This window comes from Phyllopteryx taeniolatus, chromosome 6, assembly GCF_024500385.1.
Source record: "Phyllopteryx taeniolatus isolate TA_2022b chromosome 6, UOR_Ptae_1.2, whole genome shotgun sequence".
NCBI lineage: Eukaryota > Metazoa > Chordata > Actinopteri > Syngnathiformes > Syngnathidae > Phyllopteryx > Phyllopteryx taeniolatus.
The window spans coordinates 13,449,248-13,471,905 of record NC_084507.1 but is presented as its reverse complement, the minus strand read 5'-3'; the positions used below and the strand labels follow the sequence as shown (position 1 = coordinate 13,471,905).

The 22,658-nt window shown below is 42.4% G+C and overlaps 2 protein-coding genes across 4 annotated transcripts in view; both read right to left on the bottom strand.

Annotated features, from left to right (window-relative positions):
* Positions 1-470: 470 nt before the first annotated feature.
* Positions 471-20,731, bottom strand: tars2 (threonyl-tRNA synthetase 2, mitochondrial). 3 transcript variants are annotated; one of them, XM_061775709.1, is made up of 18 exons: positions 20,592-20,731; positions 14,854-15,029; positions 14,671-14,785; positions 12,171-12,292; positions 11,376-11,487; positions 9,120-9,184; positions 8,949-9,027; positions 7,622-7,768; positions 6,842-6,940; positions 6,074-6,243; positions 5,845-6,007; positions 4,048-4,185; positions 3,713-3,790; positions 3,172-3,272; positions 1,796-1,897; positions 1,654-1,726; positions 1,457-1,571; positions 471-1,380 (listed from the first exon to the last, which is right to left on the bottom strand). In XM_061775709.1, the coding sequence occupies exons 1-18, from the start codon at positions 20,592-20,594 to the stop codon at positions 1,238-1,240; spliced, it is 2,001 nt and encodes a 666-aa protein (XP_061631693.1). In that variant the 5' UTR covers positions 20,595-20,731; the 3' UTR covers positions 471-1,237. The 3 variants fall into 3 exon arrangements, with proteins under 3 accessions (XP_061631693.1, XP_061631692.1, XP_061631694.1); XM_061775708.1 differs by lacking the exon at positions 20,592-20,731 and adding an exon at positions 16,907-17,368; XM_061775710.1 differs by lacking the exons at positions 6,842-6,940; positions 20,592-20,731 and adding an exon at positions 16,907-19,433.
* Positions 19,572-22,658, bottom strand: part of LOC133479146 (regulation of nuclear pre-mRNA domain-containing protein 2-like) — a 42,685-nt gene continuing 39,598 nt past the window's right edge. Inside the window, exon 12 of the mRNA XM_061775711.1 lies at positions 19,572-22,582. Coding sequence (XP_061631695.1) covers positions 20,676-22,582 — 1,907 coding nt within the window. The 3' untranslated portion in view covers positions 19,572-20,675. The remainder of the gene's footprint in view (positions 22,583-22,658) is intronic.

Genomic DNA, 22,658 nt, shown 5'->3' with positions numbered 1-22,658 from the left:
TTCAGGTGTGTCACAGTCTGATCCGTTCCGCTCCGGAAGAACTTGCCACACACACAGACACGGTGCTGATTTTTCCACAGCGGGATTTGTTAAAAGCTGCTCCGTTTGTCCACCCTTGTGTTGTGACTCATGTCTTTTCCATCCTGTTGCCCTCCCTCAATTAAAAAAAGAAGCATCCAATCATTTTTGACCTTTACCTTGACTTGGCAGTTTCCATTAAAACACAAAAACATACTGCTGCTCCTGTTGCTTGCTGCTCAAACTCCTATTTTAGTCAAATCCTCCCCTGCATCCTCCCTTTCTTCCACTCTTTTAAAGGTAAGCCATTTCTTTATTCTCACAGCATGACAAAGCCTGTGTGTGTATGCATGTGTGTGTGTGTGTGTGTTTGTGGAGTGACAACATATTTAGTCAACACATTACAGGCAGTGACCTGAGATTTACGCGTCAGCAAAATTAATGGACAAAAAAACGTTTGTGGAGATTTATTAGAAAATGAAGCTGCACTTCTCCCAGCTAAAGTGCCGCACCAAAAATTAACATTGGTTTACATTACAGAATTGTCCTGAGACACATACGCAATTTTTCCACAAATAGTTTGTAGATGTCTTGGATATGCCGAGTCTCCAATAACATTTCTGTAACATGAGTTTGTCAAAAATATCCCAAGGATCAAGAAGGATAGCAGTTCACACCCAATTTATTCCCCTTGCTGAAATATGCCTGTATGAAAGGGGCAGTCTTACTGTATCTAATGCAAATGAGACAGAGACATTAGTGAAAATGTGACAAAATCGGACAAAAATAGGTAGCTAACAAAAGATTTATGTGGTTGTGTAATTTCACACTTCATGCGTAGGCAGGCTTTCCAGTGACCTATTTGAATATAAACTATTAAAAAGTCACATTTTCATACATTATGTCTTTCTATATTTACACAATTTTAGTGCGCCGTTGCAATCAGCCTGCTTTGCATCTATACAAAACAGCCTCTGCCCCGCTGTCAGCTTTGAGTTACCATGATGAGCACGGCAAAGGTAGGGGGTTTCTAGGTTGCTCAAGCGGGAGCCTGAGATTGAAGGGAACCCCCCCCCCCCATCAAGACACAGACAGTAAAAGCATCGATAGTATTATGTGTCAGTTATCAGAAGCCAACGATAACATGTTTCATGTAGATAGGTTGAGTTACTTGATTGTGTAATTTCAGAAATGGATGAGAATGTTTCTTATGTCCCATTTAAAAGGTCTCCTGGTTACTCCTGGAGTCTCGAAGCCGTGTGAGGCTCATCAGAACCTCCTCGACAGGTCGCCTGCCCAGCTGCAGGCCGCCTCGACTTCGAACACTCACCGTGTGGCTCTCGCGTTCCAGATTGCCTACCACTGAAAGCAAAACATTTATCACAAAAAACAAAGTTGAGGATGTAAAGCTTATGGCCAGAATGTCAGTGCTCTTTACCAAGAATGTAGTTGTATTGCGCCAGCTGAGCAGAGCGGATCTTCTTACTTAAGGTGGAGCCACTGTCTTCATTCAAGTCCACCATGAAGCCAGCTTCATGAAACTGCTGAACCACCTTATAACAAAACAAACATTGTATTTGGGTTCCTCCCCACCCCCCAAGATAGCCAGTGAGAGAACAGAAACCTGTTACTGACCTGTTTGGCGGCTGACACACAGCTGATCCCAACAGGGATGACCATTACCTGCGCCGGAGACAACCATAGCGGCCTTTGGAAGGAAAGGAATAAATGGTGAATTTGCTCAAAAGAACTGAACCGGACTCCAATTTCTTCTCACCATTTCCCTCCAAAGTTTTCAGCCAAGATGGCGATCATCCTCTCCAGTGATCCCAGTACTGCACGGTGGATCATCACCGGTCGTTGCAACTGGCCATCTCGCCTGAGATAAACAGGAAGAGGAAGCTGGGTCATGTGACAGTAGACCAGTATGGACCAGTGCTCTGCAACCCATTTTGTACCATCCAACACAACACTCCATATGGTGAAGCACTGTTAAGGTATCACAGCTTTATTAGAATGCAAGAAAGTTGACAGCCCCAAGTCATACAATTTGGAATTCAGCAAAAATTTGAGGGAAAAAAAATCTTGTCACACAAAATGAAAGTTTTGCTTTTTCCTTGGCTTTTTTATGATACTATCAAAGAATATCAGAATCATCTATATTTGCCAAGTATGTCCAAAAGACACAAGGAATTTGTCTCCGGTAGTTGGAGCCGCTATAGTACGACAACATATGGGCTCAGCCAAGCCTCAGCAGCTATGTTACATATTTAATCATCTTTTTAAACTGTAACTACATTGACACATGGGTGCTGGTTGTCCCAGGGGCTCAGAGACTGCGGGTGAGTGGGAGTAATGTGTGTTTGTCTTTGTGTTGTGAAGCACTGTTTGTTTTGTAAAGTGGGGCAAAAAAGTAGTTAGCCTCCACTTGTGCAAGTTCTCCCACTTAAAAAGATGAGAGAGACCTGTAATTTTCATCGTAGGTATACCTCACCTATGAGAGACAAAATGAGAGAGAGAAAAAAAAAAATATCCCGAAAATCAGATCTTATTTTCTCATCTTTTTAAGTGGGACAACTTGCACAATTGGTGGGTGACTAAATACTTTTTTGCCCCACTGTAAGTATGAAAGGTGCTATATAAATAAAGGTTTGATTGATTGCATGGGGCCAGTGATGACAGAGGAGATGGTGTTATGGGGCCCAACTTTTGTTCATTGAAGCTCTATAGGATCATTTAAGTTCGCTCGATCGACTAAGTGCAATATGGGAAAGTGGTATGCACTCATACAGTAGGGCTCAAGTGACAATAAGTGGGAAGAGCATTGTAACAGAAAAGTGAGCTGTGTTATGTGAAAGTTCTTACGACTTAAGTACATGCAATAATCCCCCCCGCCCCCTTTAATGATTTACGTATTAGTGGTCAACAACTTTTTTTTTTTTTAACAGTTAAAAAATGTTAAACTAACTACCTGTACAGTTACCCCAGGTTTCATGATGGAAAGTGATCCTGAAAACATTGACATTTTCATTATATCCTTTAGCAAACTGATGCCAAATTAGCACATTTGTATTTGATCTCAAGAGATTCCACAGTAAATGATTTATCAGCACCATCAGTGGAGTAAACTATATGCCAGAAATCAGCACTTACCCCACATACTGAAGATCAAATCTGATTGGCAGCTGAAAGTCCAACTGGATGGTTGCGCACTGGTGCTGTCGGCCAATAGCATCTCTGATCTGGATATCAATCTGCAATGTCACAAGAAAGTTGGGAAGGAGTGTGTTGTACTTGAGCGAAGTCTCACAGGTGCGAGGAAAATTGCATTTTTGGGGGGCGACATGCTCATAAAATGAGCCGCCACGAAAGAGGAGCGGATTTCGCTAATTGCTGCAAACACGCCTGAGCTGGACGTGGAGAGAGGAATGTTTGTTTTCATGGAGCGTCTTTGTGTTTGTCGAAGTGCACCCTTACATGAGCTGCCTCAACTCTGTGCATGCACCTGAGCTGAAAAACCCTTACGACCACGTCTAACTTGAAAATAACACAGGGCACCACTCAAATGAATTATATACAAATAGACTTGACTTACTTGACTTAAATAGAGTGTTGGATATTTTTAACTGACATTGCTACTAGTACCAACGCGATCCATTCTTGATAGATGGTCTTAAAATACGGCCTCACTCACCTTTGGCCCATAGAAAGCTCCGTCTCCTGGGTTCAACTCCCACCGCTCGCCAAACTGCTGCAGGCTCCGCTCCAACTGCTGCGCACACAACAAAAAACAGTGGGGGAGCCTATAAGTGAGTCCCATTTTGATCCTTACGTCGCCCCTGTGAGGGTGTGTGCCCATTTAATCGCACTCAATTGAATCAGCTTTAAGATAAACATCGACACAGCAGCTTGATAAGGCAGCTCTCTACAAAGTGACTGTTTAAGTGGTGCATGCTTGTTTGGTTGTTGTAGCTGTGGCTTCATATAAACACAATTACACACAATTTCTTTCTTTGAGTTTGGTCAGACCTGCTCGGCGTGGTCCCACTGCTCTGGCTCCCCGAGGCAGGGAGTGGGACGTGTGGACAGGAGGCAATGGAAGGAAAACCCAAACACTTGATAAACACTCCTCACGAAATCCAAACAAGCCACAATCTCATCTTCCAGCTGGGAGGGATGAAGAAAAAAAAAACATGAGGGCAATAGGAGGACACAATGTCAATAACGGACACGCACATTTGGAGGGTTAAATTTCATATGGGTATGATGCCCACTGGCAGCAGACATTAAAATGGTATCCGAGAGGTTAACGTGGTGATGCGACTCATCATGGGATCTTTGAGGCTCGACAGGAGACCAACACGGGGAGGTTGGTTGGACTCGCACCTCCATGGGAGCTTTGTGGGGGATCAGGATTACACACAGCGTGCGGCACATTTCGAGGTTAAGATTGCATCAGGACAAAGCGCCTCATTCATGAAGCTGGAATGTCTCTGGAATTATTAGTGTGGCCCATCTAATCACTGTAATATGGTCCCATGGTACGTGCCCCATTTATAGGTTGTATCAGAATAGAAAATTGTGTGTGGTACATAAAGTACTGTGCCAACATAAAATTTGTTGTTTCATCAAATGTTATAATGACCATATTAGCAGACTTTACACCGATCTGATCGGCCTGATCAGTGTCGGCCGATAATTAGCATTTTATGCTGATCAGCTGATCGGCTTTAATGTCATAATTCGGCTGATCGGCTCCACTAAAGACATTTACTCCGCATCGCCATCGTGTACAGTATATTTGAATTCAAAAGGTAGTTTATTTTTAGCCTTGTCGCGTGTCATTTGACGAAGTACTGTAAATATCTGACAAGCAATAAAGTTATTTAAAAAAAAAAAAAAAAAACGTTGGCGGTGTGGGACAAACAACACGTCTGCGACAGACAACATGGATCAGGCTACAAGACAAATTTTGTCTTTCGCGATTGCAATATGTCAGACGACTGCAATAACATCTTTGATACCACCACGTCCATTCTTTTATGATCACTGGGCTTTATCTTTTCTACTCATAAACGTGACTGGATACACTCGTTACCATGGCGACGACATCGCGACGCGTGTATTATAAGAACAAAATGGGTTAAAACGTGTGCTGGTGGTCACCGGTGCTCAGGAGATTCTGTTAATTTAAGGCTTGCTTGAGGTATGTTCACGTACTTTAATACGATACCCCTTGCAAGCAGGCAACAAAACGTTATGTAGCCTAGCAAGCTAGTGCTAGCACTAACGGTTGTGCGTAAACATCCCGGCGTGATGTCGATTCATGCTCTAAAGTTTCGGTGTGTGTGTGTGTGAAGTAATTTAATTACAATAAAGTAATTCAACTACAGTAAGTTAGCTCCCATTATTTCTGTCATCTGTTGTAATGTTTGTTTGACCTGACTGATTAGATAGAATACACTGATTAGATAGAATACATGACCTGACTAGAACAGTGATTTCAAACCAGTTGTTGTTAACTTGGTTAATAAAGAGATTTTTCATCATTCACCCCCTTGATATGTCTGATAAACAGTATAAGTTTAAGTATAAGTATACAGTTTAAGTATAAGTTTTATATTGTGTTCAAAGTGTTCCTACTTTTCTTAACATGGGGATTTTTGTTGAGGCTGGAAGCAATTGATGTTTACCTTATTTTTTTATGTTAAAATTATAGTCAATATATGAACTTTAATTCAAAAACCGCATTCAAGAACCAATACAATTCGTAAATCAGGGTTCCACTGTACTTTAAAAGCTAAACTTGAGTCTATTAATGTGTACCTGCTCAGGTGTGCAGAAGATATGAGCGTCGTCTTGGCAGAACCTGCGGACACGGGTGAGACCTCCCAGAGCGCCGGAGAGCTCGTTGCGATGCAGCGCCCCGAAGTCGGCCCAGCGCAGAGGAAGCTCACGCCACGAGCGCACACGCTGCTCGTACATCAGGCTACAAGACAGGAAAAGTCAAGACCCACTGAGAATTATAAGTGTGCGTGTATGTGTGCGTCTGTACCAGTGTGCAGGGCAGTTCATGGGCTTGAGCGCGTAGGTCTGAGAACCCTCCAAGGTCACGGTGAACATGTTGTCGCTGTAGTGCTCCCAGTGGCCTGAACGCTCCCACAATGCAGTGTTGTACAGAGTCGGGGTGATGACCTCGGTGAAGCCTCGCCTTCGATACTCGCTCTGCAAGAGGTCCAAAGAGGGAGGGAGGATATGCGTATCTGTCACAAAGAGTGCAAGGATGTGCTTAGACTGTTACAACACAGCAATAAATTGAGACTAACAAGCGCGACATCCTGAATTCTGATGGAAAACAGTAATACCCTCAGGGATGTGTTGTTAAAAAGGTGCGTTTGAGATGCTTGCACAAGTGGAATATAACAGCATTTCGAGTAGGGCTGTCACAATCAAATATTTTTAGAATTTTTAATTTATATTTTTATCTGATAGATATTTCGTCGAGTACGAGTAATCGCCAAACCCCCCCCCCCCCCCCCCAACTTACGACTAGCATGCATTTTATTTTCTTTTATGAGGGGGCTTCTATCCTTAAATTGCACGTTGATACTGAGTGCATGGTCTGAACTGTCAGAATTTGAGACAACAAAATCAGTCTTTAACAGTAACTTTTTCTTCTTTTTTGTTGGTCCCAGCGGAGCTTTGAGGCAGAAATTCTGCATAGACCTATTTTTTAAGTCGACGTAGCAGAGTTATTCCATTATTTTTCGCAGCCCTAATTTCGAGTAAATAATGCCTCAAAGAAGCCCTTCATAGAAGTCACCTTGATGAAGTCAGTGAGTGTGTTGTACACGTGCGCTCCTTTAGGGAGGAAGAAGCAGCTTCCTGGACTGACATCATTGAAGAAGAACAGCTCCTGGTCCTGTTAAAAGATTGAGTGTTCCGAGATTTAACCAAGCAATCGAATTAAAAATATTTTCTTCTCTTTCTTCTGAGTGTTCTCATATAGGTGATCAGGAGCCAAATATGTGGGTCACTAGAAATTTGTGAACTATTGCTTTTTTCAGCACAGAAACCTAGCAGCTCCTAAATACAGTATTTGATTTTTCTAATCAATGAAAGTTGAGAATCGTGGACAATAGTGCAAGTCATCATGATGACATTGTCTGAAAATGCTTACAGGAGTCCAATCAGATGACCTTTAATTGTCTGACAGTTACACTTATGAGTTAAAAAAGCTAAAACATTACTGAAAACAATGCCTGTACAGTTAGTAAAGGTGATGTGATTGTGACAGTTCGACCATGGAACATTCCTTGCAATGGCATAATTTTTTTTTTAATCTATTGAATGGATTGTTTGTGATTGGCTCGTGACTAGTCTTGGGTGTATCCTGCCTCTCGCACAAAGTCAGCTGGGATAGGCTCTGGCTCACCTACGACCCTAATGAGGACTTGCGTCTAGCGCTATAGAAAATGGATGGGTAAATATAGTGTGTTGCACATTTGAGGTTCCACTGATACGCTGTGATGCATTATCTATTCTGTTCATTCTTTTTGACATTTTCGCTTGGACACAACATCTCTTAAGTGAGTGGTATTACTGTGCCGATGCGTCTGTGGTCCCTCCTGCGGGTCTCCTCCTGCTCCCTGTCCCACTCCTCCTTATCCCTCTCTCTGAGAAAGGCCACCCCAAAGAGACGCATCAAACCCGGGCACTCACTCCGGTCGGCCAGAGTCAGAGTTGACAGCTGGGGAGTGAGAGAGCAGACGTGCGGAAGGCGTGTTAACATTCACGTCAATGTAATTGGTGTATAAAGGGCTGGCGAAAGGTAGCGGAAGAGCGCAATTCAGCCAAAAGAGGAAGGGTGAAGCGATACGAGTCACAGAGCTTCTGATGGATGGCACAGTGTGTGTGTATGTGAGAGCCAAGAACAGGAAACTGGCCTCTGACAAAACAACATCCTGCTGTTGCCATGGAATCGCAGTCTGTCCAGTGACGTGCCAGTATGGAAAACCAGCTCCCTCATGGATCAATAACCATGAGGAACATTCCATTCACATAGCATCATTAAGCCCTCTACATGTATGAAGCCAAAATAAACACTTTTACAGATTAGCAAGGCTCAACAGTATACTTGGTGTGTCAAAAACTCAGTATTATGTCAAACTATTCATTCTCACTGGCACCATCTCACTAAGGTCAGTATAACAGTGTGACCAATATGAAATGTTAGAGAACAATGATCTGTTCTGATTGACAATGTCAAAGAGCTTTTATTTTAACAATACTGAATTCTTAATATTACATTACAAATTACAAACATACGATAATAAATGACCATATGCACCTCACTGGACAGTCATACAGAGAGATATTTAGTTACATTGAAAGCTCAAAATATTAGAAAGATGATCCAGCACATATTGCACAAACAATACACATTGTCCAATCAAATTTGATAATTAATATCTTTGTAAAGGCTAAATTTTCAATACAGCCCCTATATTGTAAATTATTATATGTTGCAGCTAAATCAAATCAAGTGGCTGATGCATATAGATCAAACACACTTTGTGCTATTAAAGTGATGTCTGGGGAGTTTGACCACAACTTCAATCCCGTGAGACCACCAACAGGCTGCTGGTGGAATAGCAGGCAGCCAAAAGAAGGACTCTTAATAGTTTGGTCTAAGACACAAAGGACGGGCTGCAGGTTTTTAAAAATTTTTAAAGTATATTTTAAATGGAAACTATCATTATTTTCTTTTAATTTTATGCTTAATCTGTATTATGTACACCACTTTGTTGAAGTGCTATAGAATCAAATTTAGTTGAGTTTATAATAAATTTGATAATGACATCAATAGCTGCGATGGCAGATTAAAGAAGAGATCACAACACTGTTCACTAATGGAGGAAAAAAAACACCTGGAGCATCTTGAACACCCTCAGGAGGCCAGTGTGTGGGAGGAGGGGGCCATTACAGAGTGCTATGCTGTCTCCACACCTGAGTCACACAAAATGATTGTAAGAATTTTTTACAGTGTGTTTCTAGGACACTATAAGTGCCTGTTTGTGCGTATGTATGTGTAAACGTGCCTGTATACCGTAGCAGTGGGGCCGTTCATCTTCTCCTGTAGAAGCTGTAATCTGAGCATGTCATCCTGAAACAAATACACAAAAGGCTCATATTACAGGTGAAATGGAGGCAAGGCAAGAGACAAAGAAACAAAAAACACAAAGCCTGTCACTCCAACTGCACACAAGTCCAATGTCAGACACTATTTTACTCCCAAGAATATATTTTAAGGGAGTGAACAAGTGATAGTTGTTTACACAAAAAAAAAAAAAAAAAAAAAAAAAAAAGGGGGGGGGGGGGGGCGGCATGGTAGACTACTAGTTGGCACGTCTGCCAAAAAGCCAAGAAGTGCTGGGTTCAAACCTCAGCTCGGGCCCTCCTCCGTGAAGCCTAGAATTGAATGTGGGGACTATGACAGGAAAATCTCGGGAGTCGGTTGACATGATGATTAGGAGAAAGGTTGATATCGTGTGTGTCCAGGAGACCAAGTGGAAAGGCAGTCAGGCTACAAGTTTAGGGGCAGGGTTTAAATGATTTTACCATGGTGTAGATGGGAAGAGAAATGGAGTAGGGGTTATTTTAAAAGAGTTAGCTAAAAATGTCTTGGAGGTGAAAAGAGAATCAGATCGAGTGATGAGGCTGAAACTTGAAATTGTATAATGTGATAATATTATGTATAATGTGATTAGCAGCTATGTCCCACAGGTAGGATGTGACCTAATGCATTGAAATGTGACAGAGGACAAAGGTAGAGGTGGCAAAGGCCAAACAAGAGGCATTTGATGACATGTATGCAAGGTTGGACACTAAAGAAGGTCCTGATGACATTCCTGTGGATGTATGGAAGCATCTAGGAGAGGTGGCTGTGGAGTTTTTTACAAGCTTGTTCAATAGAATTCTAGCATGTGAGAAGATGCCTGAGGAATGAAGGAAAGGTGTGCTGGTGCCCATTTTTAAGAACAAGGGTGATGTGCAGAGCTGTGGGAACTATAGAGGAATAAAGTCGATGAGCCACACAATGAAGTTATGGGAAAGAGTAGTGGACGCTAGACTTGGGACAGAAGTGAGTATTTGCGAATAACAGTATGGTTTCATGCCAAGAAAGAGTACCACAGATGCATTATTTGCCTTGAGGATGTTGATGGAAAAGTACAGAGAATGTCAGAAGGAGCTACATTGTATCTTTGTGGATCTAGAGAAAGCCTATGACAGAGTACCCAGAGAGGAACCGTGCTACTGCATGCGGAGGTCTGGAGTGGCAGAGAAGTATGTTAGAATAGTACTGGACATGTATGAGGGCAGCAGAACAGTGGTTAGGTGTGCTGTTGGTGTGACAAGGAGTTCAAGGTGGAGGTGGGACTGCATCAGGAATCAGCCCTGAGCCCCTTCATGTTTGCAGTGGTGATGGATAGGCTGACGGATGAGGTTAGACTGGAATCCCCGTGGACCATGATGTTTGCAGATGACATTGTGATCTCCAGTGAAAGCAGGGAGCAGGTGGAGGAACAGTTAGAAAGATGGAGCCATGCACTGGAAAGGAGAGGAATGAAGATTAGCAGAAGTAAGACAGAATATATGTGCATGAATGAGAGGGGTGGAGGGGGGAGAGTGAGGCTACAGGGAGAAGAGATAGCAAGGGGGGAGGACTTTAAATACTTGGGGGTCAACAGTCCAGAGCAATGATGAGTGTGGTAAGGAAGTGAAGAAACGGGTCCAAGCAGGTTGGAACAGGTGGAGGAAGGTGACAGGTGTGTTTTGTGACAGAAGCGTCTCTGCTAAGATGAAGGGCAAAGTTTATAAGACAGTGGTGAGGCCAGCCATGATGTACAGATTAGAGACAGTGGCACTGAAGAGACAACAGGAAGCAGAGCTGGAGGTGGCGGAAATTAAGATGTTGAGGGTTGCTGTCGGAGTGACCAGGTTGGATAAAATTAGAAATTAGCTCATCAGAGGGAAAGCCAAGGTTCGATGTTTTGGAGACAAAGTTAGAGAGAGCAGAATTCGATGGTTTGGACACGTCCAGAGGAGAAATAGTGAGTGTATTGGTAGAAGGATGGACCTGCCCGACAAGAGAGCTAGAGGAAGACCAAAGAGAATGTTGATGGAGGTTGTGAGGGAAGACATGAGGGCAGTTGGTGTTAGAGAGATAGGCTCACATGGAAAAGGATGACGCGCTGTGGCAACCCTTAACGGGACAAGCCGAAAGGAAAAGAAGATTCATTTGTCTTAAGAGGATGATGGACAGGTGACTAAATGGTCATATGAGTTTTACTAACCTGGAAGAGCTCACTGATCTCCTGTGCGTCGAGTTCCAGCCTGGTCAGAGGCAGCTTGAGGGCAGCGGCCGCCTTGCATCTCTCCTCCAGATCACTCAGAGACACGGCGGCACTGTTGGCAAGGAAAGGACACAGGTGGAACATCAAAAGACAAATAGATATTTGACAGAGGGAGGATGATTGGAGAAAAAAAAAAAAAAAAAAAATAAATAAAAGTAGGTCAGGGGCCCTGCATGCGTGATGTCAAAGATAACGCTTTCTCTGAGGGAGGGAGAATGGTCATCTATGCAGGGGATTTGTTATCATGAAAGAAGACGCTATCTTAGGCAAAACAAACTGTCCATCAAAGCTGACTTTAGATGGCCGTACTTCAACCAGTCCTTTTCTTGCTCTCTGTAAATGATCTATCAGACCAATGCAAAAATACACATACAAATGTAAACTGACAATGCAGTAATATATACTACCACAAAAATGCACATCAGGCTACTTCCTGTTTCACACTGGCACAGTGCCGATAAGAAATCTATTTACTCATTTGGATGCTCGCCCCTAAATTGAATGCACTGCCCCCTCCATGCACGCAACTGAGTGCTGTAAGTCTCTAAATTCATCCATGAGATTAGACAACCTCGTGCTCATTTGAAACCAGACCAACATTTTTAAGTGCATCCCTGACCATAACACCATTTTAGTGGTGAAATACAAGAATACAGATGTTGAAATCTGTTATTCTATTAATAATATTTCTATCTTGAAGTGTTTTACTGCCCTTTTGAGATGCCAGTGTCTCACCTGTTCTCCAGCACATGGTCACAGTAAAGGCCGAGCTCCGACACTCCTTCGCGACACACCCGGGCACCAAACTCCCTCTGCAACACTCCACTCAACACACACGCCCCTGTCCGCCATGCTGCCTAAAGAACAAAAGGCACAAACTATGTAGGTCTAACTATTCAATAAACATACATCCTACCTTTTTTCATTCCCCCAAAATACCGCAACAAGATGCAGCGGCTGAAGTAAGTATTTAACACGTAACCATTTTTCTTCACTAAATATATTTCCAAAGGAGCTATTGACATGAAATTTTCACCAGATATTGGGAACAACCCAGTCATTCATACATACAAAGAAAGTGGAACAAATAAGATCAGAAATTAGGTTGTGTGTAATAATGTGAAATGACACAGGGAAAAGGTATTGAACACATGAAGAAAGGGAGGTGCAAAAAGGCACGGAAAGCCAAGACAACACCGAAAATCTATCGATAATGAAACAGCAATCCAGCCCCTTGTCAGTGCAAATGAATAGCTGGTTCAGTCCTAATTGATGGTCTACAAAAAGGTCTCATTGCCAAGGTGTGAGTCAAGACGCATCTCATGAGGGGAAAGAGCAAAGAGCTTTCTCAAGACCATCGCAAAGTAATTGTTGCAAAATGATGGCATTGGTTACAGATGCAAATCTGCGCTTCTGAATGTTCCAGTGAACACGGTCAGGGCCATAATACGTAAGTGGAAAGCCAACCATACCACCATAAATTTGCCTCGATCAGGTGCTCCTCGCAAGATTTCTGACAGAGGAGTGCAAAGAATAATCAGAAGACTTGTCGGAGAGCCAAGGACCACCTGTGGAAGCTTCAAAAAGTCCTGGAATTAGCAGGTACTGTTGTCACAAGGAAAACAGTGAGTAATGTACTCCGTCGCCATAGCCTGTATGCACGCTCACCATACAAGACCCCATTGCTGAGAAAAAAAAGACAAAAAAAGCATGTTAAAGCCCGTTTAAAATTTGCTGACCAACAGTTGTACAAGCCAGTTAAATACTGGTAGTATACACTCTGGTCGGATGAGAGCAAAATTGAACTCTTTGGATGCCATAATGCATACCACTGCCCTAAAAACACCATACCAACAGTCAAGTTTGGAGGTGGGAACATGATGGTGTGGGGCTGCTTTTCAGCAAATGGTACTGGTAAACTTCACATTATTGAAGGATGGATGACTGGGCAAATGTACAGTGACATTCTTGACAAAAATCTGCTGCCATCTACGAGGATGATGAAAATGAAACGAGGATGGACATTTCAGGAGGATAATGATCCAAAACATGGTGCCAAGGAAACTCTCAATCGGTTTCAAAGAAAAAAATTAAGCTGCTAGAACAACCCAGCCAATCACCTGACTTGAATTCAATTGAAAATCTCTGGAAAGAACTGAAACTCAAGGTCCATAAAAGAAGCCCACGGAACCTTCAAGATTTGAAGACTGCTTATGTGGAGGAATGGGCCAAAATCACACCAGCGCAATGCATGCCACTAATTTCTCCACACAGGAGGCGACTTGAACCTGTCATTGCAAACAAAGGCTTTTGTACAAAGTATTAAATAAATACAAGTTGGCGTGTTAAATACTTTTTCCGTGTCATTTCACATTTCACATAACGTAATTTCCTTGCTTATTTGTTCTACTTTCTTTGTATGTATGGATTACTTGGGTTGTTCCCAACATTTGGTGAATGTTTTATGTCAATAGCACCTTTGGAAATGTATTTAGTGAGAAAAATCGTGACGTGTTAAATACTTTCAGCCACTGTATTACATTCAGTGTTCCAGTGCCTATGTCATATGTAAAAACAGTACAAGTAAATAATACCAGTCATAAATACAAAAAGTAGCTCTGGGCTGCTTTGATTCGAAGTAACTGGTAGAGTACTGTCTAAAAGGCTGGAGGTCTAGGTTTTTGTGTACAGCAGAGACAACTGTTGCAGTAGTGTTAATAAGATGCTCAAAGAAGAGGAAAGAAGGATAACAAGAGGGAAAAGGGGCTGTTCATGAGTAACATAACAGTACCAAAACTGCATACTGGCAGTAGAGCTGTAAACATAAATTGAACAAACTGAAAAACGAGATTACAAAAAAATACGTCATTTTACTTGTAATCAGCTGGTTTGTTATTCCACACACCATGTTGCAGATATTTGAAATTAAGGTACTTGTGTTCCTGTTGACCTTAACCAGTTTAGTTGATTTAGGTTGATGATATAATATTAGATCTAAACAACACAGAGCACATCCACAATAACTCATGAAGGGACAAGAGTAAAAAAAATAATAATAATAAAAATTAAAAATACAAATTTAAAGTAATTGTAACTACATATGGCCACAGCTTTTATATATACTCTTGATATCTAGCAATGTTCTTTGGTATACATATTACTCATATTCTTGCATATTATAAATATGCAAAGAAAGAACTAAAATATGCAAATGAATAAAGATGATTCTGATTACCTGTCTTCCCTCAAGCGAGTCAAAGCCAATAAATTGTAGGTGACAATCAGCCTCTAAGGGACGCCCAAGATCCCATAGCTCCCCATTCACTTTGCTCACTATGGCTCCTTTCTCACTGTGAGGAGAAATTGGATCAACAAAGTGCAAATAAATAGTAAGTGCAAATTCCTGTTCTGCATATACCGAATACTCTGTGCGACAGAGAGCGGCGTTGTGACCCCGGATGTTCCCTTCACAAGCTGGCCTTCACCTATGTGGATGCTGAGGTGCTTTTCCGAAGCCTCAACTCTCCTCTTTTTGTCCTTTTGCTCCCTGAGAGACTCAAAGATTTGCACTCGCTCTGGCAACGCTGGGCACGCCTGAAGACAGAAAGGTACAGAGATTTTAAAATTAGGGTCTGAAATTAAGAAATCATTGAGAAAAGTTTCAAATGTACATCTGTCCTGATTGTAAATACTTAACTGCTGTGGAAGTGTGCATAAAACCCTTCAAAACCAAGTCAGTTTATAATGCATTATATTCTGCATTAGTATAAGAGAATACAAAAACAAAAAGCAATAGCTTGTAGTGCAACCATGCTACAGAACAGCACCACAAACCACATTTTCTTACACAGACTTTGCCTCATAACACATTACCTAAAATAAAGCTTGTGTGCTGAACTGAACTGAAGTAATCCAACAGTCTATTTGATGTAAATACAGTTGTGCTCATAAGTTTACATACCCTGGCAGAATTTATGATTTCTTGGCCATTTTTCAGATCATATGAATGACAACACAAACTTCTTTCACTCATGGTTAGTGCTTGGGTGAAGCCATTTATTATCAAACAACTGTGTTTATTCTTTTTAAATAAGGACAATAGAAACTACAGACACAAGCCTCAAAACTTCTGGAACAAAATCATTTGGAGTAATGAGACCAAAACTGAACTTCTTGGCCACAACCATAAACGTTACATTTGGAGAGGAGTCAACAAGGCCTTTGATGATAGGTACACCATTCCTATTGTGAAACATGGAGGTGGATTGCTGATGTTTTGGGGATGTGTGAGCTCCAAAGGCACGGAATCTTGATTAAAATTGATGGCAAGATCAATGCAGCATGTTATCAAAAAATACTAGAGAAAAATGTGCACTCATCAACGTTATCATTCATATTCTCTGAAAAATGGCCAAGAAATCAGAAATTCTGCCAGGGTATGTAAACTTATGAGCACAACTGTATGTCTGGACTTATTGGCTAGTTTGTAGATACATAATAGTTAATGTATTACAACTGTTCTTTTTTCATGCTGAACTGTTCTAGACCCGTCTATAAAAACAGTTTGTAATGCTTTATATTCTGCATGAGCATAATGGAAGACAAAAAAATGCAACAGCTCGCAGTAACACGCCAATTTCTTCCATTAACCATATTATTAGTCACCAAAATTATGGCCTAAGCCTAATGACATTTTTCCTAAGAGTGAAACGATTCAAAGTGCAGTCTCTTTAGAACAAAGTGTGCAGCATAAATCTGTTTTATGTACTGTAAACATTTTTGAGCAAGATTCTCATTTAACTTCATACCACATAATTACTCATCAAATAAATTGTTTTATCGCTTTCAAAGAGTATACTTTGAAAAGAAAATGCTTCATGTTATTTATGGCGAATTTTCTTTTTTTCTTTTTAGTTTAGCCCTGTAAAGATACTCCTCCACAACAGCAGTGCATAACACATCTGGCTAGATCAAAGTTCATTACTAGAAATCAATCAAGATAGTAGCACTAGTGTTAAAACGAAAAGTGCGCCTTTATTAACTGAAGGGTCCTGATCTAGCAGAATCAATACAATTACGTCATTGATAGTATTCATCCACTTAAGGGCTGGTTTGGAGCTACTCCAAATTTCTGTTTTTTTTTTTTTTTTTTTAAGTTTACCAAATATCAGTGCCACGATGCTGCACAAGAGTGTGCAAGTGTTCGCCTCGCTCTGAACAAAGTAATTTTTATCCCAGGATAACTGCTAGCTGCTAAATTAAGCTAAGACGCAATGAAAACGACTGAAAATGGAATTTCGGCTCTGAAGGTAATTTTGATGACTACAGTACATGATCCTGGAAAGTTCAGAGTAATAAACTTTGACTGGGCGACAAATAGCAGTTGTTCACACTGAATGACATCACAGTCAGACCAGCATGCTAACGTTAGCCTTTCATGCTAGCAACTGGGAAATGCATCACTTTCGCACCTTGCTGTACCTCCTGAACGCGCGAGCAGTCGATTGACGGACGACCAGCCGATACATCTGCGTCACCGACATCTCCAATACAAATGCCCGGACAAACATTCACGTCATGTCCTCCAAGTACAGCCACCACCACCAATTTTCACCGTACGCACGCGGCCATGACGACTGTGACGTCACGACGTGCGCGTTCACGAGGACGCGTACTCCGCATAGAACCTAACGCACGGGAGCATGTAAACAAACGCAGTTACGACGCCACGCTGAAAATAAAATAAAAACCTTTTTGAAACCCGACATGTTGACTCAAATTTGCACCTTTTGTTGGTGCATAGAAAATGGAAAAATATTCCAATCATGATAAATCATTTTTTCGTTTTCCTAAATGATTCTGTGTCGAATCTTTATTACATGAAGATGTTAAGGATCTTCCACGGAAGCGTAAATGAGTTTTACACGCACCACGGAAAATTCAAATCATGTATCAAGTGCTCACATTGACCTCGTTTATTGAGAAACCGATTATTGCAAAATAATCATGGCAGAAGCTAATTAAATTCAAACTAAGAAGAAATTTCCCAACTGCCCGGGGAATTACTCAACTATTACTGTATTATTATTAAACGAACATAATATTGTGCCCGACTTTGAACACACGGTGGAGCTAAAGCAGTTTCCAGAGCTCGTCTCCGGTTACTGACGTCACCCCATCTAACAAGATGGTTTTCACTATGAATGAAGCCGCATCACACCGTCTGCGCTCAAACGTAAATATATATATAAATATATTTAAAACAAAATGTGCGATATTGTGGAGAAGACATTTGGCATGTAACAAGAACCGTTTATGCAGGAAAAAAGGAAGATCTACTTGAAATCAGTTAGAATATGACTAACACACACAAAAAAACTAAAACTAACCAACTGTACCAAAAAGGCAATGTTGAACATGAAGAGCGAGAGCTTTTGTGTCATTACAGCCGACATGCAAGAAAATGTTTTGTACTACTATCCCCATGGACATTGACTAAATTATGGATGGCAAAACAATAACACTGCCTATTTAATGTTATCTCCCATGTGTGGTGCAGATACTGTTGTGTAAAATGTTGCTTGTAATGTGTAGGCGTTTAACTTTTTAAATTTACTACAACAAAAAAAGTGGAATACCTGACTACTTGTAACAATTGCTGCTGGAAATAACCAAGCAATGATACTGCATGTACGTGTAAAATTGCATTGTAAATAACAAAACAGAAGGGGGGAAAAAAAAAAATTGCATTGTAAATAACAAAACAGAAGGGGAAAAAAAAAAACACTCAGAATGATGCATATGCATTGACCGTGACAAAAACTATGCATGCTGGTGTCACTAGAAAGGACTGGACACTCCAACACTGGTTATATAGCGTCATTGATAAAAATAAAAAAAACAGCTTTCCCCCCCAAACACACAAACCATCCACTTTGTCTTTTTTTCATTTTTTTGGAGGGGGGGGGATATGGGGTCAAATCATGTGGCAAGGAGAGAGGCGGTTATTTACAGTGTGGAAATATTTTATGCTGAGCTAGAATGAAATAGACTACATAAGTTGGAAAATAAACAGAAAAATATTTGACATCCGCTCTCTTACACGAGTGAGATATACCATATTTCTGCATAGTGGCCGGGGTATGTTTATTTACTCAACCGCTGGTAGTGGGAGGTTTATATTAGGGGCAGAGGCCTCCAAGTCTATGTACAGCATATTAAACATAACCGTTACATTACAATGTAATGTAAAACGAAACTTAGAAAAGGACTTTCCTGAACATGAATGAAAACATTATGGGTTGATCACATAGTCTACTGGAACACCAATTGCCGCCATCTCCCCATCGGGCAAGAAAGATCTATAATCAAATTGTTTACACATTTAACTCCATTTCCAAGACTGTTTACATGCTACGGTGCTGCCGTTTTGGTTAGCAAGAGTTCAAATGGGTTCATCAGTCAACTCAAATGGCCATACGTTAACAATAGCTAACAAATAATATTCCTTTTTCAATTTCCTGATGGGAAAAGCGAGATGTCTATTTGAGGGAGGCATTTATTAAGCTGAAGTGGATGATGTGTCCGGCAACCATCAGAGGGGCGACCACTATTTTAGGAAATAGAGGTGTGTTGTTTGGTTTTTTTTTTTATTTATTATTATTTTTTTTAAATAATGGAAGAACCCATAGATTAGCATGTTGAGTACATTGGGTAGATCAACACACACAGTTGGATGAAGGTAATGTGAGGCTTTGACAGCAGTGACACCATTATGCATCTGTCACAATAAAATGTTAAATGTGGAAGACAGGGCGGCTTTAGTGAGCCTCGAATCTTGCAGAGGGAGAAAGGGCTGTTGTCTATTTGCTGCCATATTCTAACACTGCTCTTTTCGGGTGAACAAAATTGCGAGCACACGGGCTCTTGGAAGCAGAAGACGTTGAAGACAGTGAAGCGAAGAGGGCAATATAACAACTCAAGTATTAAAATGAACAGTAGACTGAACAATCCTTAGTGCAATTTTGTTTCATCATATACTGTGATGATGCCACAGATTCACTTTTGTCAATAAACTATGCAGGCCATAAATTGAAGTCAAAATGGTGGCAGCTACATAAGAAAAAGAAGCGCACATTAACTACAAAGCGCTATTTATTCAAGACCCAATGCAATAATCCCCCGCGCCCCACTTTAATTGAAACTCTGGATTTTATTCAACTCAGGACATGCAGGAGCTTCCCAAAGTACTCGCAGACACCCCATAAACTCTCTCCATCCACGATGTTTGATTGAAGTGTAGCCTGGCAAACATGTACTTGGAAATTAAAATTAGGGATGAGCATTTGACTAGATTTACTTTATTATGGGGGAAAATGTTAATTTCAACAGGATGTAAAAAAAAATCTCTGAATACGAGTGTTACATAGAGGAGTTATTTGGAGTCACTACATGGCTGTAGCTGAACTTCCCATCACATTGTTCTTTAGACAAAACTAGTTGACTAGTATGCCCATCCCTAATTAAAATACAATTATCGCCTCTTTTTTCCATGTACTGAATTTAAAAGAAACAAAAAATAACAAATTAAACAAATTCTGAGGTAAATGAGCATTTCCAAAGCCTTGATCACAGTAACGACAGGCTGCAGCAGTGAGCATCATTTACAAGCGTTTGAAGAGGGGGAAAAAGTAGTCAGTCACTCGTTTATATTACAAGCTTAGAATTACAAAGTCGGGAGGGACACGCGGGAAGAGAAAATTCCTAGTGCGAGATGACAAGGGTTATTTACATCAGAAAATTCTGGAAACCACTTCAAACACTGTTGTAGGACAGTGTACACATTCATGCATTCAGGGAGGAAAAGGAACTTTGGAACAAGTCGTGTTTCATGACTTCCTATCATTCAACATTTTCTTCTTATGTAGTAAGACCTCTAACTCATGAAATGTATGACAACTGTAAGGAATTCAAAACGGATGAGTAGCTTTTGTTGTAGGTTGATCTCAACTCTCCTAATGAGCGTTGAAGATGCCAAACTGACTCTGAAGATAAGCTTATACAACACTGTGGGCTAAATATTCTATGAAGTTTTAATGGACTATTTACACACAAGTGTTATGATTATGAAGTAGGCAAATATATCTAGGTTCATACCATCAAGGCAAACACACACTGCGGTGGGTTTAGGCTAGCACTGTGGCTTGCACTCCCTCTCTCAGCACATCACAGATGACCACTTCAGTAGCGTGGCGGTTGGAAGGGTCTCTTCTGCCCGTGGAACGGGCCACCTGCAAAAGGAGGGCCGGGACGCTTGTTGCCACGGAACCTCCCACCGCCTTGGTGATCTTGGTTAAAGTGTCGAGAGTGGTGGCCTCGCTGGTTGCCAAAGAGCAAGGGGGGTCTTTGAGTAGGCAGCGCCAGGAGAGGGACGGGGCTGGGAGGTTGGCTGCGGGGTTGACTGGGAGGACTCACCACGGGATTTTGCCCAGGAGGCGCGGCGGTTTGAGCGAGGGCACGAGCTGTCGTGCCGTCCACTGCAGGGGAATTGGGTGTCGAAGGAGACGTGCTTGGAGGGTGCAAACTTGGGGACTCCTTTACTCGGCCCAGGAGGGGTGGAGGCGCACCAGGAGCACCTGGGCGGTGGATCGGGGGTGTATTATGGGCAGGAAAAGGCTCTTTGACTGTGCCGGGACGGGGCAGCTTGGGAGGATCACCTAATAATGACATGAGTGGACGAGGAGAGGACCTGTTACCCCTGGGGCCTCCTCGCTCTGCACTGTCATGCCTGCCTGGAGGAGGACCAGCCTGCATCTGGTCGACGGGGACTAAAAGTCCACCTACCATGACTGGTGGGGGCAAAGAGGGAGACAGCGTGGGTGACATGGGAGGCGGGGGAGGTCGAGGGATGGTGGGGGGAGCGCCAAAGAAATGGGGTGAAGGAGGAGGTGGGTGTAGGAGATGAGAAGGGGGAGGAGTCTGGAGACTCTCTGCATGGTAAAGCATTTGGAAAGGTATTTGAGGAGGTGGAGGAGGAGGGACCGGGTGAGGGAGTGGGGGAGGGGGAGGGGGAGGAGGGTGAGAGAGGAGATGGTGTGGGGGCGGCATTTCCCCACTGCCTCCCTGGCCAATGCTAAGAGGAGGGGGGATGGGATGGGGCGAGGTAGAATGAGCTTCCATGTATTCTTCCTCTTCGTACCACATTGGCCCAGGCAGAGCACCAGCCCCTCCTCCTCGTCGAGAGTCTCGACCAATCACACGGATGCTCTCGACCGTCTTGATTCGCTCTCCTGCAAGGGGCTGGTTAGAATAGCCCACAGTCTCAATGGGTGCACCCTCAGTACAGGGTGAAACAAGGGTCTCAATGCGATGGTACCCCCCGCTGTCCTTAGTGTCCCTACCTGGGGACTGTAGACCTTTAAGCTTGTCCTCTCTTTTCCCACTCAGACCTCCTTCTTCAGAGCCAGTGCTTGCTTTTCGGGAGCCAGCGGAGAGGCGATGCTCTCCCTTTGTACTGGCATTTCCTCCTGTCATAACACCCTGACTGTGCTGTGCATCTTTCTTAGCCTTCATGAGCTCACTACTGGAGGCGGAGACCACCTGCTTCCTTGCACTCTTAGCTGCATCGTTCCTTTTCGCACCTCCATACCGGGAAGAGGTGAAGTTACTATCATTATTTCCCGACGGAGTGATCACAGCGTCCCAAGGCTCACTGCGATACGCTGTGGGTGAAAGGTTGTTGCCACCAGAGGATCCTAAAGACTCAGGTACACTCCCAGGCGTGTCCATGATCTCATCTTGGGTGGGGGTACCGACAGCCTCATCTCGCACTGGGGTCCCATCAACACCATCTGGACTGGCATCACCTAAGGCCAGGCTAAAACCTGGATTACCCTGCAAGAAACTGTTGATTTTTGATTCGAGGCTTGGGGGAGAGACAGTGGAGGCAACACAGGGAGGATGGGGTGCGGGAGGGGGGGAGAGCTGACGGTCCTTCTCCCAGACTATGTTCCTGTTGGGTGTTTCTCGCTTGAGACTGTTTGCCACTGTGGATTTAGCTTTCGGGGTCTTCGCTGATGATGATGCTTCTGGGGAAGCTCGAGTGGGTTGAGCAGAGTTTGTCACAGTGTGCAGGAGAGAGGACAATGCTGCAAGAAGATGAGGGAAAAGATACAAAATTAACCATTTCTACCATTTTGATAGAGTCAAAATAAATTTTCATAC

What these genes read in the sequence shown, in the direction of transcription:
- tars2 (XM_061775708.1), bottom strand. Translation starts at nt 17,005, where the DNA reads ATGTTTGTCCGGGCATTTGTATTGGAGATGTCGGTGACGCAGATGTAT. An exon ending in CCCACTGCTACGGTATACAG is followed by an intron (nt 9,028 to 9,119) that starts GCACGTTTACAC and finishes TGTGTGACTCAG; the next exon opens with GTGTGGAGACAGCATAGCAC. An exon ending in ACCACAGACGCATCGGCACA is followed by an intron (nt 6,941 to 7,621) that starts GTAATACCACTC and finishes ATCTTTTAACAG; the next exon opens with GACCAGGAGCTGTTCTTCTT.